This window comes from Rissa tridactyla, chromosome 22 (genome assembly GCF_028500815.1).
Source record: "Rissa tridactyla isolate bRisTri1 chromosome 22, bRisTri1.patW.cur.20221130, whole genome shotgun sequence".
Taxonomy (NCBI): domain Eukaryota; kingdom Metazoa; phylum Chordata; class Aves; order Charadriiformes; family Laridae; genus Rissa; species Rissa tridactyla.
The window spans coordinates 4,140,611-4,155,717 of record NC_071487.1 but is presented as its reverse complement, the minus strand read 5'-3'; the positions used below and the strand labels follow the sequence as shown (position 1 = coordinate 4,155,717).

The window sequence follows — 15,107 nt, the reverse complement described above, 5'->3', positions numbered from 1 at the left end:
GTAGTGCCAGGATTTTCTTCCCCCTCCCAGCGCTGCCCAGCAGGTAAGGGCACAGCAACGAGCTGCCTGCGCTCCCCGTCCCTGGGCTTGGGGGCTGCAGCCCAGAGCAGGGCTCTGCCCCGGGGGCTGGCTGGAGGCAGGAAGCCTCCCAGTGGTGTCCTTCTCCTGTCCCAGATGAAGGACAATGTCATCACGGAGCTCTGGGGTGGCTTGGGGGCTCGGTTCCCAGCCCAGCTGCAGCACCTCTCTGCCAGTGCAAAGGAATTCCTTCCCAGCTCCACATCTCCGTCTGCCACGGAGCAGCTCGCTCGCCCTGCTCAGCCAGGAGGACTTCTTCCAGAGCTTCAATGGGTACGTGGCCGCTGGGATGTGCCTAAGGGCTGAGCCCTGGTCTTGCCTTGTGTTTGTCCCCAAGGGAACATGTCCCTTGTCTGGGATGGGTTTAAGTTCATGGTCTAGCACCGGTGCTCCCAGCACGGGGGGGTTTGTAGGGTGCAGGCTGGTGTTGCTCCCCCGCAGACAGGACAAAGCCGTGGGTCTCCCCGGTGTCTCTGCCACTTGCACCACTGCAGCTGGCGCTGGGCAGTGCTGCTCATCCCAAAGGCCACCAACTCACGCCTGCGTCCCTGCTGCTCTGCCAGGAGACTCTGCAACACGAACGATGTTTTGAGGGCTGATCTGTTGGACTGCAACTACTCCATCCCCGACCCCCAGCTGGTCCGGAGGATTGTGTCCCAGGTGGAGTTCTACCTCTCCGACGAGAACCTGGCCAAGGATGCTTTCCTTCTGAAACATGTCCAGAAGAACAAGATGGGCTTTGTGAGCATCAAACTGCTGACGTCCTTCAAGAAGGTAGGCAGCCCATGGCGCCGGCCGGCCCGGGTGGGAAGTGGCCTTTGTGTGGAGGATGTTTGGGTGTCTGGGTGTGCTCTGGGTGTCTCTGGTGGGGTGTCCAGGGGGGTCCAGCCTCTTCCCAGGCTGTGTCCCACTGAAGCGCTGGTGGAAAGCGCCACTGAAGCTGGGCTCTGCTCTCTGCCCCCGATGGGGAGCTGCTGCAGCTCCCCAGCCAGGGAGGGTGGCTGGGGAAGTGGTGGAGAGTCCTCAAACCACCCCCAGGGCTGGATTTACCTCTTCAGCCCGCGGCTTCCCTGGGCTGCTTTGGGAGAGATCATCCCTTAACCAAAAGCCTGCAGGGAAGCGCTGATTGTGCGATGTCCGGGGAAGCTGTAGCTTGTTGCCCCGGTCCAGGGGGCAATGGGGACCTTCTGCAACCCCCAGAGACGCTCACATGAAAGGGTGATGCTGCCTTGCCATGACTTCAGGTTGATGGTGTTGCAGCCCACCTGGAGGATGGATTTAGGGTGGTCCCTGCCTGGAGAAACTCACGGGGACGCAGTGACCCCCTCTCTCCCGCAGGTTAAATACCTGACGCGTGACTGGCGGCTCACGCTCTATGCCCTGCAGTTCTCGGAGCTGCTGGAGGTGAACGAGGAGGGCACCAAAGTCAGGCGGCGGGTCCCCATCCCTGATTCCCTGCTGAGCATCCCCCCCAGCAAAATGCTGCTGGCCTGGGAGCTGCTGCCACTGGGGCAGGACGTGCTGCCGCCGCTCCAGAAGAACTTCCTCGAGACCATCACCAGGATGTTCAGCCCCTTTGGTGCCATCGCCTCCATCCGCATCCTGCGGCCGGGCCGTAAGCTGCCCTCGGATGTGCGGAAATACACCTCGCGCTTCCCCGAGCTGCTGAGCAAGTGCTGCGCGCTGGTGGAGTACGAGAGCCTGGAGAGCGCCCGCAGGGCCTTCGAGGGCCTCGGCCGCCAGAGCCGCCCGGGCGGCGAGAGCATCAGGGTGGTCCGGCTCTGCGGGAAGGGCTCCAAGAAGAAACCCGGGGCTGAGAGGGAGGCGGCGGAGGAGCTGGTGGACCGGCTGGGTTGGAAGGCGCAGGCAGCAGCGGTGACATTCCCCTACGGCATTGGGGACTCTGTGCTCTGCAGCTCCCCGGAGTCGGATGGTGCCCCGGCATTGCCGTCCCCCTTCCTGAACAAGGATCCCTTGGCACCCACCTGGCCCAGCAGCGACTTCAAGCCCGGCGACTTCGGCAACACCTTCACCAGATCGCTCCTCACCAACAAAGCCTTCCCTCCGCTCGGGACAGGCTCGAGCATCGGCAGCTGCTATGGCCTCCCCTCCAGCGCCGAGAGCCCCCGCGGCAGCGGCTGGGGCAGCAGGGAGGGTCTTTGGGCACCCTGGCCCAGCAACCCCCCTCCTGATGCCAAACCTCCTCCTGGTAATCCTCTGGCAGAGAAGAGGGTGCCTGAGCACCTCGCCATGCGGGACGGGGTGCTTCGCCTGCCCCACGGCCCCGATGGCACCAAGGGCTTCTGCAGCAGCTTTGGGAGAGGAGAGCTTGTCCTGCGGCACTGACACTCCTGTACGTTTGGGTTTGGGTTTTTTTTTTTTCTTTTCTTCCCTTTTCCGCCTTCTCTGGCGCAGAGCAGCTCCCCGCGGCCCCCGAGAGCTGCGGGCGGTGGCGGTGCAGCTGCTGCAGGGGACGGGAGTTTTGGGTGCAGGAGGGTGCTCGGGGCGGGGGATTGGGAGGCTGGACGCGGAGCAGCAGCGGTGCCGGGAGCTGCGCCGGGCCCTGCCGAGGCCAAGGGGACTGCGCCCACTCGGGGCCCACAGCGGCTCCCCCTGCCCCGGCAGCGTCCCTGGGGCTGCCCTGGGGCAGGGGCTTAGCCCCCGACACCGGGGGTGCCCCGGCGGGGACCGGGGACCTCCCCCCGCACCTTCTGCGTGCCGGACCCGCAGAGGGGCGGCCGCTGCCCGAAGGCGTCCTTGGCTGCGTTGGCCCCGGGCTGTGGAGCTGGGAGGGGGAACAGGCAATAAAGAGCTGGGGTTTCCAGGCACTTTTGGCCCCCGCCGTGATTTCTTTGTTTATTTCTTTCCTTATTTCCCCCCTGGCTGGTGTCGGGGCTGCCCAAGGCGCAGGCAGAGAAGGGGAGGAGGGTCCCTGCCTGGCCGGCAGCTCCCCCCTGGCCGTTGTGGGGGTGATTTGGGGTGATGGGGCAGCGCAGGGAGGCAAAGCCGGGCTGCGGAGCCGCGGACGGGGGTGATTGTCCCGAGGCTTTGGGGGTTTTGCCCCAAGCCCTGTCCCCGCGGGAGGGGACGCTGGCCGGGGTCCAGCCGAAGGCCTGGCAGCCTTTGTGGTCGTGTGTGTCCGTCCCCTCCCGCTCCCCAAGGTCCGTCCTTGTCCCGGGGGCTCCGTGCTGCTTTCTGCGTGGGGCCGTGTCCGTGGGTCCGGCGGGGACCCGTCTGTCCTGGCTGCCCCTGGGGAAGGGGACAGGGGATTTCCCCCACCACCACCACGGCCACCCCGCTGGCCGTGACTCGGCCCTGGGGGGGGGGCTCGGTGCCCTTCGGGGTCCTGTGTGGGGCTGTGGCACCTGGTGGGGGCCAATTCCCGCTGCCCCCCGCGCTCCCTCCCCTCCCAGACAGGCACGGAGCGGGGCTGGAGAAACAACTTTTAATGGAAAAACAGGAGAGAAAAGGCCCTATCGAAGCTACTCTAACCCCCCTCCCTCAAACGCGCCCCCCTCCCCGAAACACATCCCTCCCCCCAAATACTGCCCACTGCAACCTTTAATGGAAAAAGTCAAGAGAAAAGGTCCTATCGAAGCTACTCTAACCCCCCCCTCAAATGCCCCCCTCTCCCCTAAACCCACCCCCCCATCTCTCAAAATACACTACCCCCCCTTTAAATAGACCTGCCTCCCCTAAACACACCCACCCCCCCAAACACCCTGCCCGCTACAACTTTTAATGGAAAAACAGGAGAGAAAAGGCCCTATCGAAGCTACTCTAACCCCCCCACCCCCCCCAAACACACCACCCCCCCAGATACAGTCCCCTCCCTTAAATCTGCCCCCCCACCCCCCTCCCCTAAATACAACCCTCCCCCCACCCCCCAAATGCACACCCCCCCCGCGCCCCTTCATCTGCGTCTCCTCGCTGCGGGGCGTCTCTTCCCCCCCGCCACCCCTGGCCTGTCCGCCAGAGCCCTGCGCTTCCTGGGTGGCACCAACGGGGAGTTCGTCCCGCGCTTCGTCCCCCGCTTCTCCGCCATGGTGGGCTGGGCTGGCGGCAGCTCCCTCCCCGTGTCCCCGCATGACTCCTGGGACTTCGTCCTGGAGAAGATATCTTCCAGGACGACGACGGCCTTCCGGGTCACCTCCACGCCAAAGTCGTTGACAGGCACCTCGTGGGGCACTGCAAGGTGGCCGGCTGTGTCCCCGAGGGCTTGGCTGTTGGGGACAGCAGAGGGGCTCCTGGGGACATCGCTCTCAAGGTGGCCGGCCGCGTCCCCGAGTGCTTGGCTGTTGGGGACAGCAGAGGAGCTGCTGGGGACGTCGCCCTCTGTCCCGTAGAGGAATCCTTCCAGGATGCGGGCACCCTCCAGGAGCTCCTCCATGCTGTAATCCAGCATTAGCAGCTCCTCGGGCAGCGAGAGGGAGTCGATGTCGCAGAGGGGGGCGGCTTCGCCAGTGCCACCGGGGTCACAGTCCAAGAGGCTCAGGGCCTCCTTGAGGGACACCTCGTGGGGCACGGCATGGTGGCCGGCCGCGTCCCCGAGGGCTTGGCTGTGGGGGACGTCGCTCTCCCAGGAGTTGTCGCTGCTCGAGGAGGTGTTACTCTTTAGGGAGATGGTGTCGTAGTCTGTGATGTCCTGCTCTGAGTAGGTGATGTTCTTCGGGGAGAAGGTGAGCTCTGGGGAGATGTCGCTCTCGGAGGAGGTGTCGCTCCTGGGAGAGATGTTGCTCTTTGGGGAGCTGATGGTGCTCGAGGAGATGTCGCTGCCCAGGGGTGTCTGCGCGGGGGAGGCCCTGCTGGAGCTGTTGGTCTCTGAGGACCATTCCTTGGTGTTCTCCAAGGCAGGGATGGATGTTGGCAACTCAGTGGGTGCTGGGGCCACCGCTCTCCCCTCTCTGACGGTGCCACCGGGGTCCCCAGGTGTGGTGATGGTGGTGTCGGGGTCCTGGGAGACCTCCACCGTGTCCAAGGAGGAACGAAAGAGCCAGAGGGGCTCTTGGAGGAGCGTGTCCTCGGTGACGTCAATGTTGGCATCCAGGTGGCCAGGAGCTTCTTTGTGGGGGGCAGCAGCAGGGCTGGGGGGGAAGTAGGTGCCCGTGGGGAGGTGGCTGGCAGGGGGTGCCCCCACGGAGGTGGCCTCGAGGTGCTGGCGTCCGGGGATGGAGTTGAACAGCAGCGGGGGGGCTGCGGGCACCGCTGTGCCCTGGTGGCCGTATGCTGGGAGCTGCGTCAGTTGGGGTGGTGTTGGTTGTCCCTGGGGGGTGCCAGGGGCTGCCCAGGCCGGGAGGGTCCCGCAGCCCCCGGGGCCCCACAGGGCAGCGCCCGACGGAGCAGCAGCGTCGTGGCCGAGGGTGGCGGTGGCCGGCGCAGGCACGTCGGTGACGGTCCAGTTGATGTGGAAGAAGCGCGGGTCGAAGCAGCAGCAGCCGCATGGGGCCCTGTGCAGCCCTGTGTGGGTGGGAGGGAGCCGTGCTGGGCCGGGGGCACCCTCCGAGCCACCCCCATGGCCATCAGGGTGCTGATGGTGTCAGGGTGGCAGAGGGGACAGGGGTGCCATACCTGGTGGTGGGGCCTGTGGGGCCGCCCCCACTGGGGGTGCCCAGGCTGCAGGGAATGGCTGCTGCTGCCCGGAGGTTGGGAACAGGGTGGCTGCGCCTGGAAGAGAGACAGGAGCCATGGCCGGCGGTCACCTCCTGGGCTCTCGTCCCCGAGAGGTGGCCCCAAGTATTGTGGAAATTCTCAGGAACTGGGATTCACTGGGCAGGCGAGGGCAGGGACACTCAGCCGGGCTTGCTGAGCCCCCGTGCCAGAACTGCCGGGGGGGGAACAGGGGAGGTGGGATGGTGAAGGTGACCGTGGAGAGGGGAGGGGGAGGCTGAAGGTGCCCAGGGTTCTTGAACACCAATGGTGTCAGGGTGGCAGAGGGGACAGGGGTGCCATACCTGGTGGTGGGGCCTGTGGGGCCGCCCCCACTGGGGGTGCCCAGGCCGTGGGGAAGAGCAGCTGCTGCCCGGGCGGTGGGAACAGGGTGGCTGCGCCTGGAAGAGAGACAGGAGCCATGGTCACCTCCTGCGCTCTTGGCCCCGAGAGCGTCCCCGGGCTGCGGGTCGGGGTCGTTCCCTGCCTTGGGGGTAGAAGGTTTGCGGGAGCATGAAAGCCTGATGGCTCTGGGGCGCCGGGGGAGCACGGGGGCCGCGCAGTGGGAGCCACTGAGGTGGCAGCGCCATGGTGGGTCCCCTCAGTCTCTCCGCTGCTAAGGACTCTTTGGCGTCTCCAGGATGGAATGTTGGGGCTCCCTGTGCTCCGCCCCCTCCCAACGGCCCCCCCAACAGCCCCCCCAGCTCCTGCTGGGGAGGGAAGGGGCTCGGGGGGGCTGGGTGTCCCCGGCTCCTACCAGGGGCTCTGTGTGCAAGTGCTTTTTGCTTTCAACAGTATTTTTCAGGGGGCGAAAGGACCAAGTTGGTTCAGCCGAGCTTTGTGGGGACGAAGCTGCACCCGCAGCCTCCTTGTGCCACTCGGCAAATGCCTCTGTGACTGTCGCCTGTGCTGCGCTGCCTGGAGTGACGCAGAGACAGGAACAAGGACCTGGAGGGTGCGAGGGAAGGTCACGCAGCATCCCTCGGTGGCACGCTCCCCTGCCCAGCCCTCCCTCAAATCCTGCTCTCGGGTCTTTTAGTCTCCTCATTGGGAAACAAGCAGCTCTGGGTCCCCCTCGGAGGGGGCTGTACCTTCCCTGGGTGCGTGACACCGGGAGGAGACGGTACCCACCGCTGCATGCTCCCAGAAAAGGCCGGGATTCTGCACAACATCCCATGACGAGATGCTGGGTCTCTTTGTGCTCTGCAGGACCCCAGGGACTGGGTTAGTTCATCCCCTCCTGGCACTGGGGAGGATTTGGCACTACCGAGGACACCCCGGTAGGAACAGAGGCCTCTCGCTCCCGCTACGTGAACAGCGTGTGGCGTGGGGGAGCCGGGACAACTGGCGTGAGCTGGAGGCCAGAGATCCCTCCTGGCCTGTATCCTGTTCATTAAACAGATTGCTCTCTGTTAGCGAGGCACCTCTGGCTGCAAGATCGCGTGAGACCATCTGCTGTGTAACTTGTGGCAGGGACTGATGCTGGGGGCGGGAAGGCAACTTCTGAAAACGTAAAACTTTTATTTCATTTCAGAGCGCAGCTGAACAACCCCGTTCCTCGACACGCATCGTCCTAACGCCTCCTCTTGACCCGACGCCACGGGAAAGGGCCTCCTCAGCCCTATCTGTAGGAATTTGCCTTGTGTTTAGGCAGGAAGGTGAAGTTGGTAGGTACGGCTCCCAGCAGCAGCTCACTAGAAGAAAGAAAAGAACAAAAACAAAGCAAAAAATAAACGAAGGAGAGGTTTGTGTCCAGTACAATAGAGCCACCGGTACCCTGTTGCATGGCCCTGTGGCTCTACAGCGAAGGTGATGGCAGTCAGATGTGTCAAACCAAGCCTCTACCCTCCCGAAAATTTAGGGCCGCTGCACAAAACCGCCTCCGGTGCTGAGCTTTAACCTGCCCCTGTCATGATATAATGACAGCCTGCGGAGGCATAATTTAGCCCTGACCTGAAGACGTCTGTTTTGAGGTTAAAAAGTCCTCCCAGCTAAACTTTATCCAACAGCAGCAATGAAAAAATTAACTTGTCTGGTATTAATTTGGGTTCCTCTCATTAAGGAAGCCATGCAGGATCCCAGCCCGGAGGGTCCATCCTTGCTTTATCCGCTGCAAGGTTTAATTGGTTTCATGGCACCGGATCCCAACAAGGATTTAAAATGATCCGGTTGCTAACAGACCTGGTTGCTTTAACCCTGAACCCCAGCACTGGAGGGACGCAGCCTCCCGACAAGGGCAATGCCCCTATTGCTGGGCAGTCACCCAGAACCGATGCCAAAACGGGTTCTGAAGTTTGGTGACCTGAAGACCAGCCTCACCCCTGGCAATGCCATGCCGAGAGTCAGCAGGAGCCACTGAAAAGCTCCTCCCCACCTCTCGCCGTGCCTGTGCAGAGCCAAAACCCTGCCAGTGCCAGAAAGCATTAAGGGCAGATCCTAAAATGATGGAAGCCAGTTCCATTGGGATCAGATCTGTCCTTGCTTAAGGCTTCAGCTGTTTCACCCTCTGGAACACACATTGTATTTTCAGTGCAGAGTCCTTTTCTTTACAGTCAAGGAGGCTTAACTTATTTCCTGGAGGCTGCTTCAACGCAGCATCACTACGACTTTCCGTAAGACATGTCAGAGAGAGAGTAGCCCAGCAGGGCACAGAACGGCACAGCAGGAGCCTGGATCTACAGCCCAAAAGCAGAAATGGAGTGTGCTCAGAGACCCCTGCTCCTGGTTAGCGTCTCCTTCAAATGAGAGTTAAGGAATAAACCTAAATTGCTTTGAAATGTTGAGTTCTTACGGCTATAAATGGCTGTTACCTGGCACTGTAAAGACCACAGGTTACAAAGCTTCGTGCAGCCTAATGCGGGCAGGTTCCGCTGGAAAAACGACATTTAAGAATCCGGATCCCACTCGATGTACTGGTAACGTGGTTTCAGGCAGCTGTTGCCAGCACTGACCAAAGGGATGAGGATTGGCAAAACCAGAGAAGGCCGTAGCCATGCTCTATTTCTGCTAGTCTCTGTTTCCGTGAGACGGGAAATAGCAGCTGGCTGCTCCAGCTCTCCTTTTAGCTGCCTTTGAGCTTGCGAAGTCATTTCAAGCCAGTGCCTGAGGACTCGTAGGAGTGGAGAAAAACAGTTTCCTGCACTGTGTTGCGTGAACTCAGAAATCGGGTAATGAAAAATGGGGAAAACGCTCAGCTCTCCTAACCTGGGGATGGGCACCGCTTCCTGCTTGGCATCTGCACGGGCCCGGCAGGGTGGGACTGTGCGGGCAGAGCCCGGAGGGACGTGATGCTGAAAGCCTGAGGCATCCCAGCGCTGCGCTCTCCTCTGTTGCTCCCTACGACTGTCCTGGGATGAAGAGCGTGTCATGAGAGAGGCAGCTCTTCTCGCTTTGCAGCGGGCACGGGACGACCTGCTGAAGCAGATACAGGGACTGAGCCAGCTCTTCGTGGCAGCTTCAAGCTCAGTTAAAACCTCGAAGTGAAGCCCTGGTTAACCCTCGCTGCTTCCTCACAACCTCTCTAACCGATGGGAAAGCGTCATCACCCTCTCTCTGGAGGCTGCACGCAGGCACAGGGACTTTGTGGGGCTCTGCGACGTCCCTTCCTAGCAATTTAAATGAAATTCTGTGCTTTATTACCTTATTCTAATCCAGTCGTCCACGTTTTGGCTCGCCATCAGTGTCTCCAGATAGTCTCTCCCCACGTAGTAAGGCGGCCGCTCGTTAATTTTCTGAGGTAGGTGTTCTAATAAGCCAACTGGAATATACCTGCAATGGAACGCAACGGCGCTGTGTGCTATTGTTCAAGTGACACAGGCTTGCTGGGGTAAAGCTCCTCTCGGCTCCTCTCACCTGCACAGGAACGAGAGCCATTCCAGCAGGAACTTCCTGGTCTTCTCCACTCCCTGAGTATCCGACCCCCAGTGCTCAAGGCCATAGTTGGTGAAGTCTTTGAGGATATCAAATCTCTCGCTGGAGGAGATATCCCAGTGTCTCTGCTCCTTAATTTCAGTGAAAAGCCACGGTTTGATGAGTGCCCCCCTGGAGACAAAAAGAAACGTGCTTTGTTATTCCCGTGACTGATGCTTCTGAAGACACCAACTCATTTAAGAGACCTTCCAGCACTTATTTGCCAGCCAACGCTGCTTTAATTTCCTTTTCCAATTTCAATAGGAAGCTGCTGTTAGTTCCCCCAGACGCAAACTGATTTTACCAAGTTTTAAAGAGTAGTTTCGCAAGGAGGAAACTTCTCCTGTGTTGGGTTTGTTTAGGTCTTTTTTTAAATTCCTTTTTTCCTCTTGCACCAATAGAGCTCAGAAGCAAAGGGGAAACACAGGCACTTGCCTTGCAATCATAATTCCCGACACACCCATCTGCATGGCCCGATCAGCATCTTCGTAAGACAAAATATCACCGTTTCCTGTCCGGAAGGAAGGGAGAAGGCAGAGGTCAAAGCGCTACACGAGGACAAGTCACAATGAGTTAATGCAGGCATGGGATAAAACTCAAAATGGACACAGGGTCCAAAGGCCAGAGTGTCCAAAGAGGCTCCGGGGCTCACGTTTGGAGGCTCCCAGGGATGTTTCGGATTAATGTTCCCTTACGAGGAAAAGGAGAGGTTTCTCCTCTCTTCTGCTCCACTCCCAACTCCTACCCGGCAGGTTCAGCTGGGGCTGTCAGTGCCGCGGTGCCCAAGGGAGAAAGCACCTGCTAAAAACCAAGGGGTTTGTGTCCTGCCTGTCCCTTCCCTCCTGCTCCGCTCAGTGCTGTCCCGCCTGGCCCCCAGCACACGGGCAGAGCTGGGCTGCGCAAGAGCTGCTGGTAATTCACTCCATCGTACCACCACCAGCAATACGGATCCTCCAACCTTTCCCCCAGCTTAAATGTCCGTGGGAGCCTGGTTTTCAATTTTTTAAAGTTTTTTCGAATCCAAGATGCAGCACTTTCAGTCCACGTGACCAAAGAACAGAAACACCTACCAAAAAGGGGCATGGGGCTTGCGATTTTCGCACATTCTGCTATGTAGTCCCAGTCAGCACCCCTCGTGTACCGCTGCTCCCTGGATCGGCCGTGAAGCTGGAGAAGAAAGTCACAGAGAGACCTCAGCAAACGCCCCGGAGGAGGCAGGGCAGAAGGGGAGCACCGGAGGAACGTGCTCCAGCAAACGGAACACCACCAGGTAAAGGATCCATTTGGATGTACAGCCCGGCCAGTGGCTAACAGACCAGGCTGCAGAGGTGGCCAGCAGAGCCGAGAAAGGGCTGGATGCTTTCTGAGTAATGTGTTGGCTATTTGCAAGCCAGAGCAAGAAATGACTGTCCCAAGTGAAAGGGAATATTCACTGTGGGCAGGAACAACTCATCCCCATGCAAATGAGATGGTCCCATCGCTTCCCCAGCCCTGCTGTAACAAGGCTCATTTGGCCGAAGCTTCTGTTCCTGAGCACTGCAGGAACCATCTCCCTTTGTAACGGAGACAAGGCACAGGAGCACCTCAGAAAATGCTCTCTGCATCTGAATTTGTCTCCATTATTAGCAGAAAGCACTAAAAGGCAGTACGCAGCTGGGCAAAGGTGTTTGAAAGAGCTGCTCAGCTGTGGGGAAGGGTAAGGTCACCCCCACATCGTGCTCTGGGCTGACAGGCAAGCGGAGTTCCCCGGGCACCACCCACCAAGCTCACGCCACAGCAAGGATCCCTGTACCGTGACCATGGAAGCTCCCCACTCCCGGATCTTGGGGATTATTTTATGAGCCACATTAATCTTTTCTTGCACCCCCGTCCGTATCTTCACAGTCAGTGGGACGTCCAGCACCTGCAGACATGGGAGAGGGAGGCCAGGCTGAGGCAGGAGTCGGCCCCATCAGCTCGTCCCCCGCTGCCGGCAGGTGCTCCAACTCACCGAGTTCATCCCTCGGACGATCTGTTCAAACTTGTTGGACCGAGTCATCAGAGCACAGCCTCCTCCCTGGGAGACAAAAAGTGGCAGAGTCAGGACTTTCTCCCTCCTTGCACAGTGAAGAGCCTCCTTGGAGCTGCTCAACAGCAGCCCTCTCGCTGCTCAGGGAATGCAGGTAGGACTCAGAGCACCTCAAGACTTGGAGAAAAGGGACCCTTAACAAAAAAAAACCCCACAGCCCTTTTCCCTTCCAACTTCTGCCTGCTGCCAGTGAGACACAGCTCACCATTCCCTGCTCCTTGTACAGCTTATTTGCCTTCTCGCTGAGGTCTAGTGCCCAGAAATGAACCGGGAGCTCTGGATCAGACTGGCAGGAGCAGATCGGGTAACAGGAGATGAGGCAAAAGACAAGCATCTATTGAAGGAGGGAAAATGCGCTGCAGAACGTCTTCTTACCTTCTTGTAGACCAGGTCAATGGGACACCCGACATTGATGTCTACAAAGTCCACTTCAATTGTCTGGTTCAGGAGCTCTGCGCATTTGGTCATCGTGTCTGGAAATGCTCCCTCCAGCTACCAGAGGGGGACAGGTTGCGTGAATTCAAGCAGCAGCTTTTCTCCTCAGAAGCGAGTTATCATTTCTTTGGTTCTCAAGATGATAGCACCCACCTGCACCCCAAAAATATCTTCGGTGTGATGCCGTTTGAGGAGAGCCCACTCGGAGGACTGGCCCTGAAGCAGGTTTGTGCACACAGCCATCTCTCCACAGGTGACGTCTGCCCCAAAGCGCTTGCATATCCTTCGGAAAGGGAGGTTACCGCACTGACAGAGACAGCAGAGAGATGGTTTGTCAGGAGATTTGCTCTGTTCCAGATGTGGCAATGGCAAATTTGGACAAAAGGAGAGAATTATCCACCTACCGTGGTCAGCGGAGCCAAGTAGAGCTTGCCTTGGATTTCCAACTGGAAAACAAGAAGGATGGAGGAGCACGTCAGGAGAGCTGAAGCAGCAGTGGTTAAACAGAAGGATATTCCAGGTAGCAATTGTAGCACTTGCCTTGGCTAAATGTCAGTGGGAAACCCAGGAAATCACTGTTTTTTCTTTGAGAACCCCAACTATTCCAAGAGAATGTATCACTTGGAGAAAAGAACCAGAAACTTGAACCGCTCCGTTTGTTTTCACTGCTCAGCTTGGAGAAAACTCAAAGCAGTTACAGATATAGAGGGATGCAAGACTGGCTAAAGGATGCAAGGACGGAGGTGACGAGGAGAAGAAGGAGGCAATGCTCTCACCCCAGGAGAGCACTGTGCAGTACTCACAAACCAACCAGCCCCAGACTAAGCTCTCCTTGCAGATCATTTCCACCTTCATGACAACTGAGCCCCTGCTCTCCTTCCCATGCAAGGGGCTGCAGCTTCTCTTGGTTCTCACCCCTCCAAGGACACCACCACAGCCCCAGGAGCTCACCTTCCCGCATCCTTCCCCTCTCCTGACAGTAACACGGTCCCCAGGCAGCTCTGTCCCCTGCCTGCCTCTCACCCAGCAAACAGGTCTCTTCTGCCTTCCCAAGCACAATCTCAACCACTCGGCAGGGACACGAGAGACGGCAGCCCTCAGCCAAACTCTCCCTGCTCACCTTCTTCTTCTCACATGACCGCAGCTTTATAACATCTTCATCTGTCAGCGGGCCCACCGTTTTCACGAAGGAAGCCTCCTCACCGGCGGTGGGGCTGCGACTCTGCAAGGCGTCTGGTTTGGGATCTTCCCCCTGCTCCGGTAGCGCAGGACATTCAGGACCGTCTCCCAGCCCCTCCTGGGCTGTTGTGCAGTTGGACACCTCTTGCTCCTCTGCGGAACGCTCCGTGGCTTTGCCTCCCTTCCCGCCATCCCCGTGGGGCTTGCCCAGACCACGGAGGTACTCGTCAGCCTTCCTGAAGCTAAACTTCCTCTTGCGCAGCTGGTGCTGGAGCTCCTTGGAAAGGTTGTTCCTCACCAGCGACTTTCCTTCCCACTGCTTGGCCAGGTCTGTGTTGACGATGTTCTGGTAGCCATCCCCGAGGTGGGCCTGGGCAAAGCGGCAAGTGATGCCGTAAATGCACTTGCCGAAGGTTTCGAAGAGCACACAGCTGCGCCCCAGGTCAGCCGGCTTCGCGGCCATGTACTCGCCGATGTCGTGAAGGAAGCGGCACCGTGGGCCAAAGTAGCACTTCTCCACACACCCCTTGAAACAATAAAGAGGAGGTTAAAACCTCTGCCCTCCGCTCGCCTGCCCGGGCACGGCTGTGCCCTCCAGCACAAGCGAGGTGAGCCTGCGTCTGCGCCGGCCCAGAGAGGAGCCAGAAATACTCCAAGCACCCAACACTCCCCGGGTGATGTTGGGTGCCCCACAAAACGCTCCCAGGAAGCCGACTGCTGTAACGTGCCGCAGAAGGACAGTCACATACCCACTTGAGGGGACATTTTAGCACTACCGCTTCAGGGAAGCTGACACTTTACTTGTCCCGCTCAGCTCACGCGGCATGTAGCAGGGCCCGTGCACCCTACCTGCGTTACCGACGGGCACAGCCTGCTCTGCTCGTAGTGCTTGGGCTTCATACACGGCCTGCTCTTGTTCTGCCCCCGGGCCCGCTTCCGCTCCGCGGGCTCCTTCTCCGCTGCTCCCGCATCCTCTCGGCTTTCCCCGTCCTGACCGAGGTCCTCTGACTTCACCCGTTTGGTGGGGGGCTCGCTCTGGCAGCTGCCGACCTCCTCCTCCTCCTCCTCACCCCCTCCGCTGGGCTCGCCCCGGGCCCGCAGGTAGGCATGGAACTGCTCCTTGGAGGTGAGGAACCTGCGGAGACACCGCACCCCTGTCACCCCAGCCATGGGGGGAGTGGTGTGACAGGGAGATGGGGGACAGGGGGCTGCTGGGGGGACAGCGGGGCCGGGCATGTACTGGGGGGGTAATGGAGAGGCTTGGCATGTACCGGGAGAGGGTTATGGAAAGGCCATACATGTACCTGGGGGGTTATGGGGGTTGCTGGCATGTACTGGGGAGGTTATGGAGGGGCCTGGCATGTACCAGGAGCTATGGGGGGTCTGGGCATGTACTGGGGGGGGATTGTGAGGGGGCCTGGCACATACTGGGGCATTATGGGGGAGCCAGGCATGTACCGGGGGGTGGTTATGGGGGCCTGGCACGTACTGGGGCGGTTACGGGGGCTTCAGGCACATACTGGGAGGTTACTGGGGGGGCCAGGCACGTATCCGGGGGGTTATGGGGGGTCTGGGCACGTACCGGGGGGTTATGGGGGGGGGGCAGGTAAGTACCGGGAGACCGGCGGGGCAGGGGCAGGGCCGGGTGGGACAAGGGCCGCCCTGGGCCCACACTCACCGGGCGCGGACCGGCGCCACCCCGGACGCCACCGCCGCCGCCGCCATGCTGCCGCACGCGGGGATGACGCCGGGGGCCGGGCGGGCCACGTGACGGGGGCGCGTCTGTGCGGGG

The 15,107-nt window shown here is 60.0% G+C and overlaps 2 protein-coding genes across 3 annotated transcripts; one reads left to right on the top strand and one right to left on the bottom strand.

The window, feature by feature from the left end:
- Positions 1-184: 184 nt before the first annotated feature.
- LOC128900539 (la-related protein 6-like) lies at positions 185-2,424 on the top strand. The gene is made up of 3 exons (XM_054181799.1): positions 185-351; positions 642-852; positions 1,417-2,424. Exons 1-3 carry the CDS (start codon positions 185-187, stop codon positions 2,422-2,424), a joined length of 1,386 nt encoding a protein of 461 aa, XP_054037774.1.
- A 4,801-nt stretch (positions 2,425-7,225) lies between these two features.
- Positions 7,226-15,059, bottom strand: LOC128900533 (tRNA-dihydrouridine(47) synthase [NAD(P)(+)]-like). Of its 2 annotated transcripts, XM_054181790.1 has the most exons (13): positions 14,994-15,059; positions 14,165-14,450; positions 13,257-13,841; positions 12,541-12,582; positions 12,290-12,442; positions 12,077-12,193; positions 11,624-11,689; positions 11,426-11,536; positions 10,704-10,800; positions 10,069-10,144; positions 9,577-9,765; positions 9,364-9,492; positions 7,226-7,418 (listed from the first exon to the last, which is right to left on the bottom strand). In XM_054181790.1, exons 1-13 carry the CDS (start codon positions 15,038-15,040, stop codon positions 7,346-7,348), a joined length of 1,971 nt encoding a protein of 656 aa, XP_054037765.1. In that variant the 5' UTR covers positions 15,041-15,059; the 3' UTR covers positions 7,226-7,345. The 2 variants fall into 2 exon arrangements, with proteins under 2 accessions (XP_054037765.1, XP_054037766.1); XM_054181791.1 differs by lacking the exon at positions 11,426-11,536.
- Between the last annotated feature and the right edge of the window lie 48 nt (positions 15,060-15,107).

Excerpts from the sequence above, each read along its gene's own strand:
- LOC128900539 (XM_054181799.1), top strand. The coding sequence starts at position 185 with ATGTCATCACGGAGCTCTGGGGTGGCTTGGGGGCTCGGTTCCCAGCCC. Across the intron at positions 352-641 it reads TTCTTCCAGAGCTTCAATGG|GAGACTCTGCAACACGAACG; the intron begins GTACGTGGCCGC and ends CTGCTCTGCCAG. Across the intron at positions 853-1,416 it reads TGCTGACGTCCTTCAAGAAG|GTTAAATACCTGACGCGTGA; the intron begins GTAGGCAGCCCA and ends TCTCTCCCGCAG.
- LOC128900533 (XM_054181790.1), bottom strand. The coding sequence starts at position 15,040 with ATGGCGGCGGCGGCGGTGGCGTCCGGGGTGGCGCCGGTCCGCGCCCG. Across the intron at positions 12,194-12,289 it reads AAGATATTTTTGGGGTGCAG|CTGGAGGGAGCATTTCCAGA; the intron begins GTGGGTGCTATC and ends CCCCTCTGGTAG. Across the intron at positions 9,493-9,576 it reads TGGCTCTCGTTCCTGTGCAG|GTATATTCCAGTTGGCTTAT; the intron begins GTGAGAGGAGCC and ends GTTCCATTGCAG.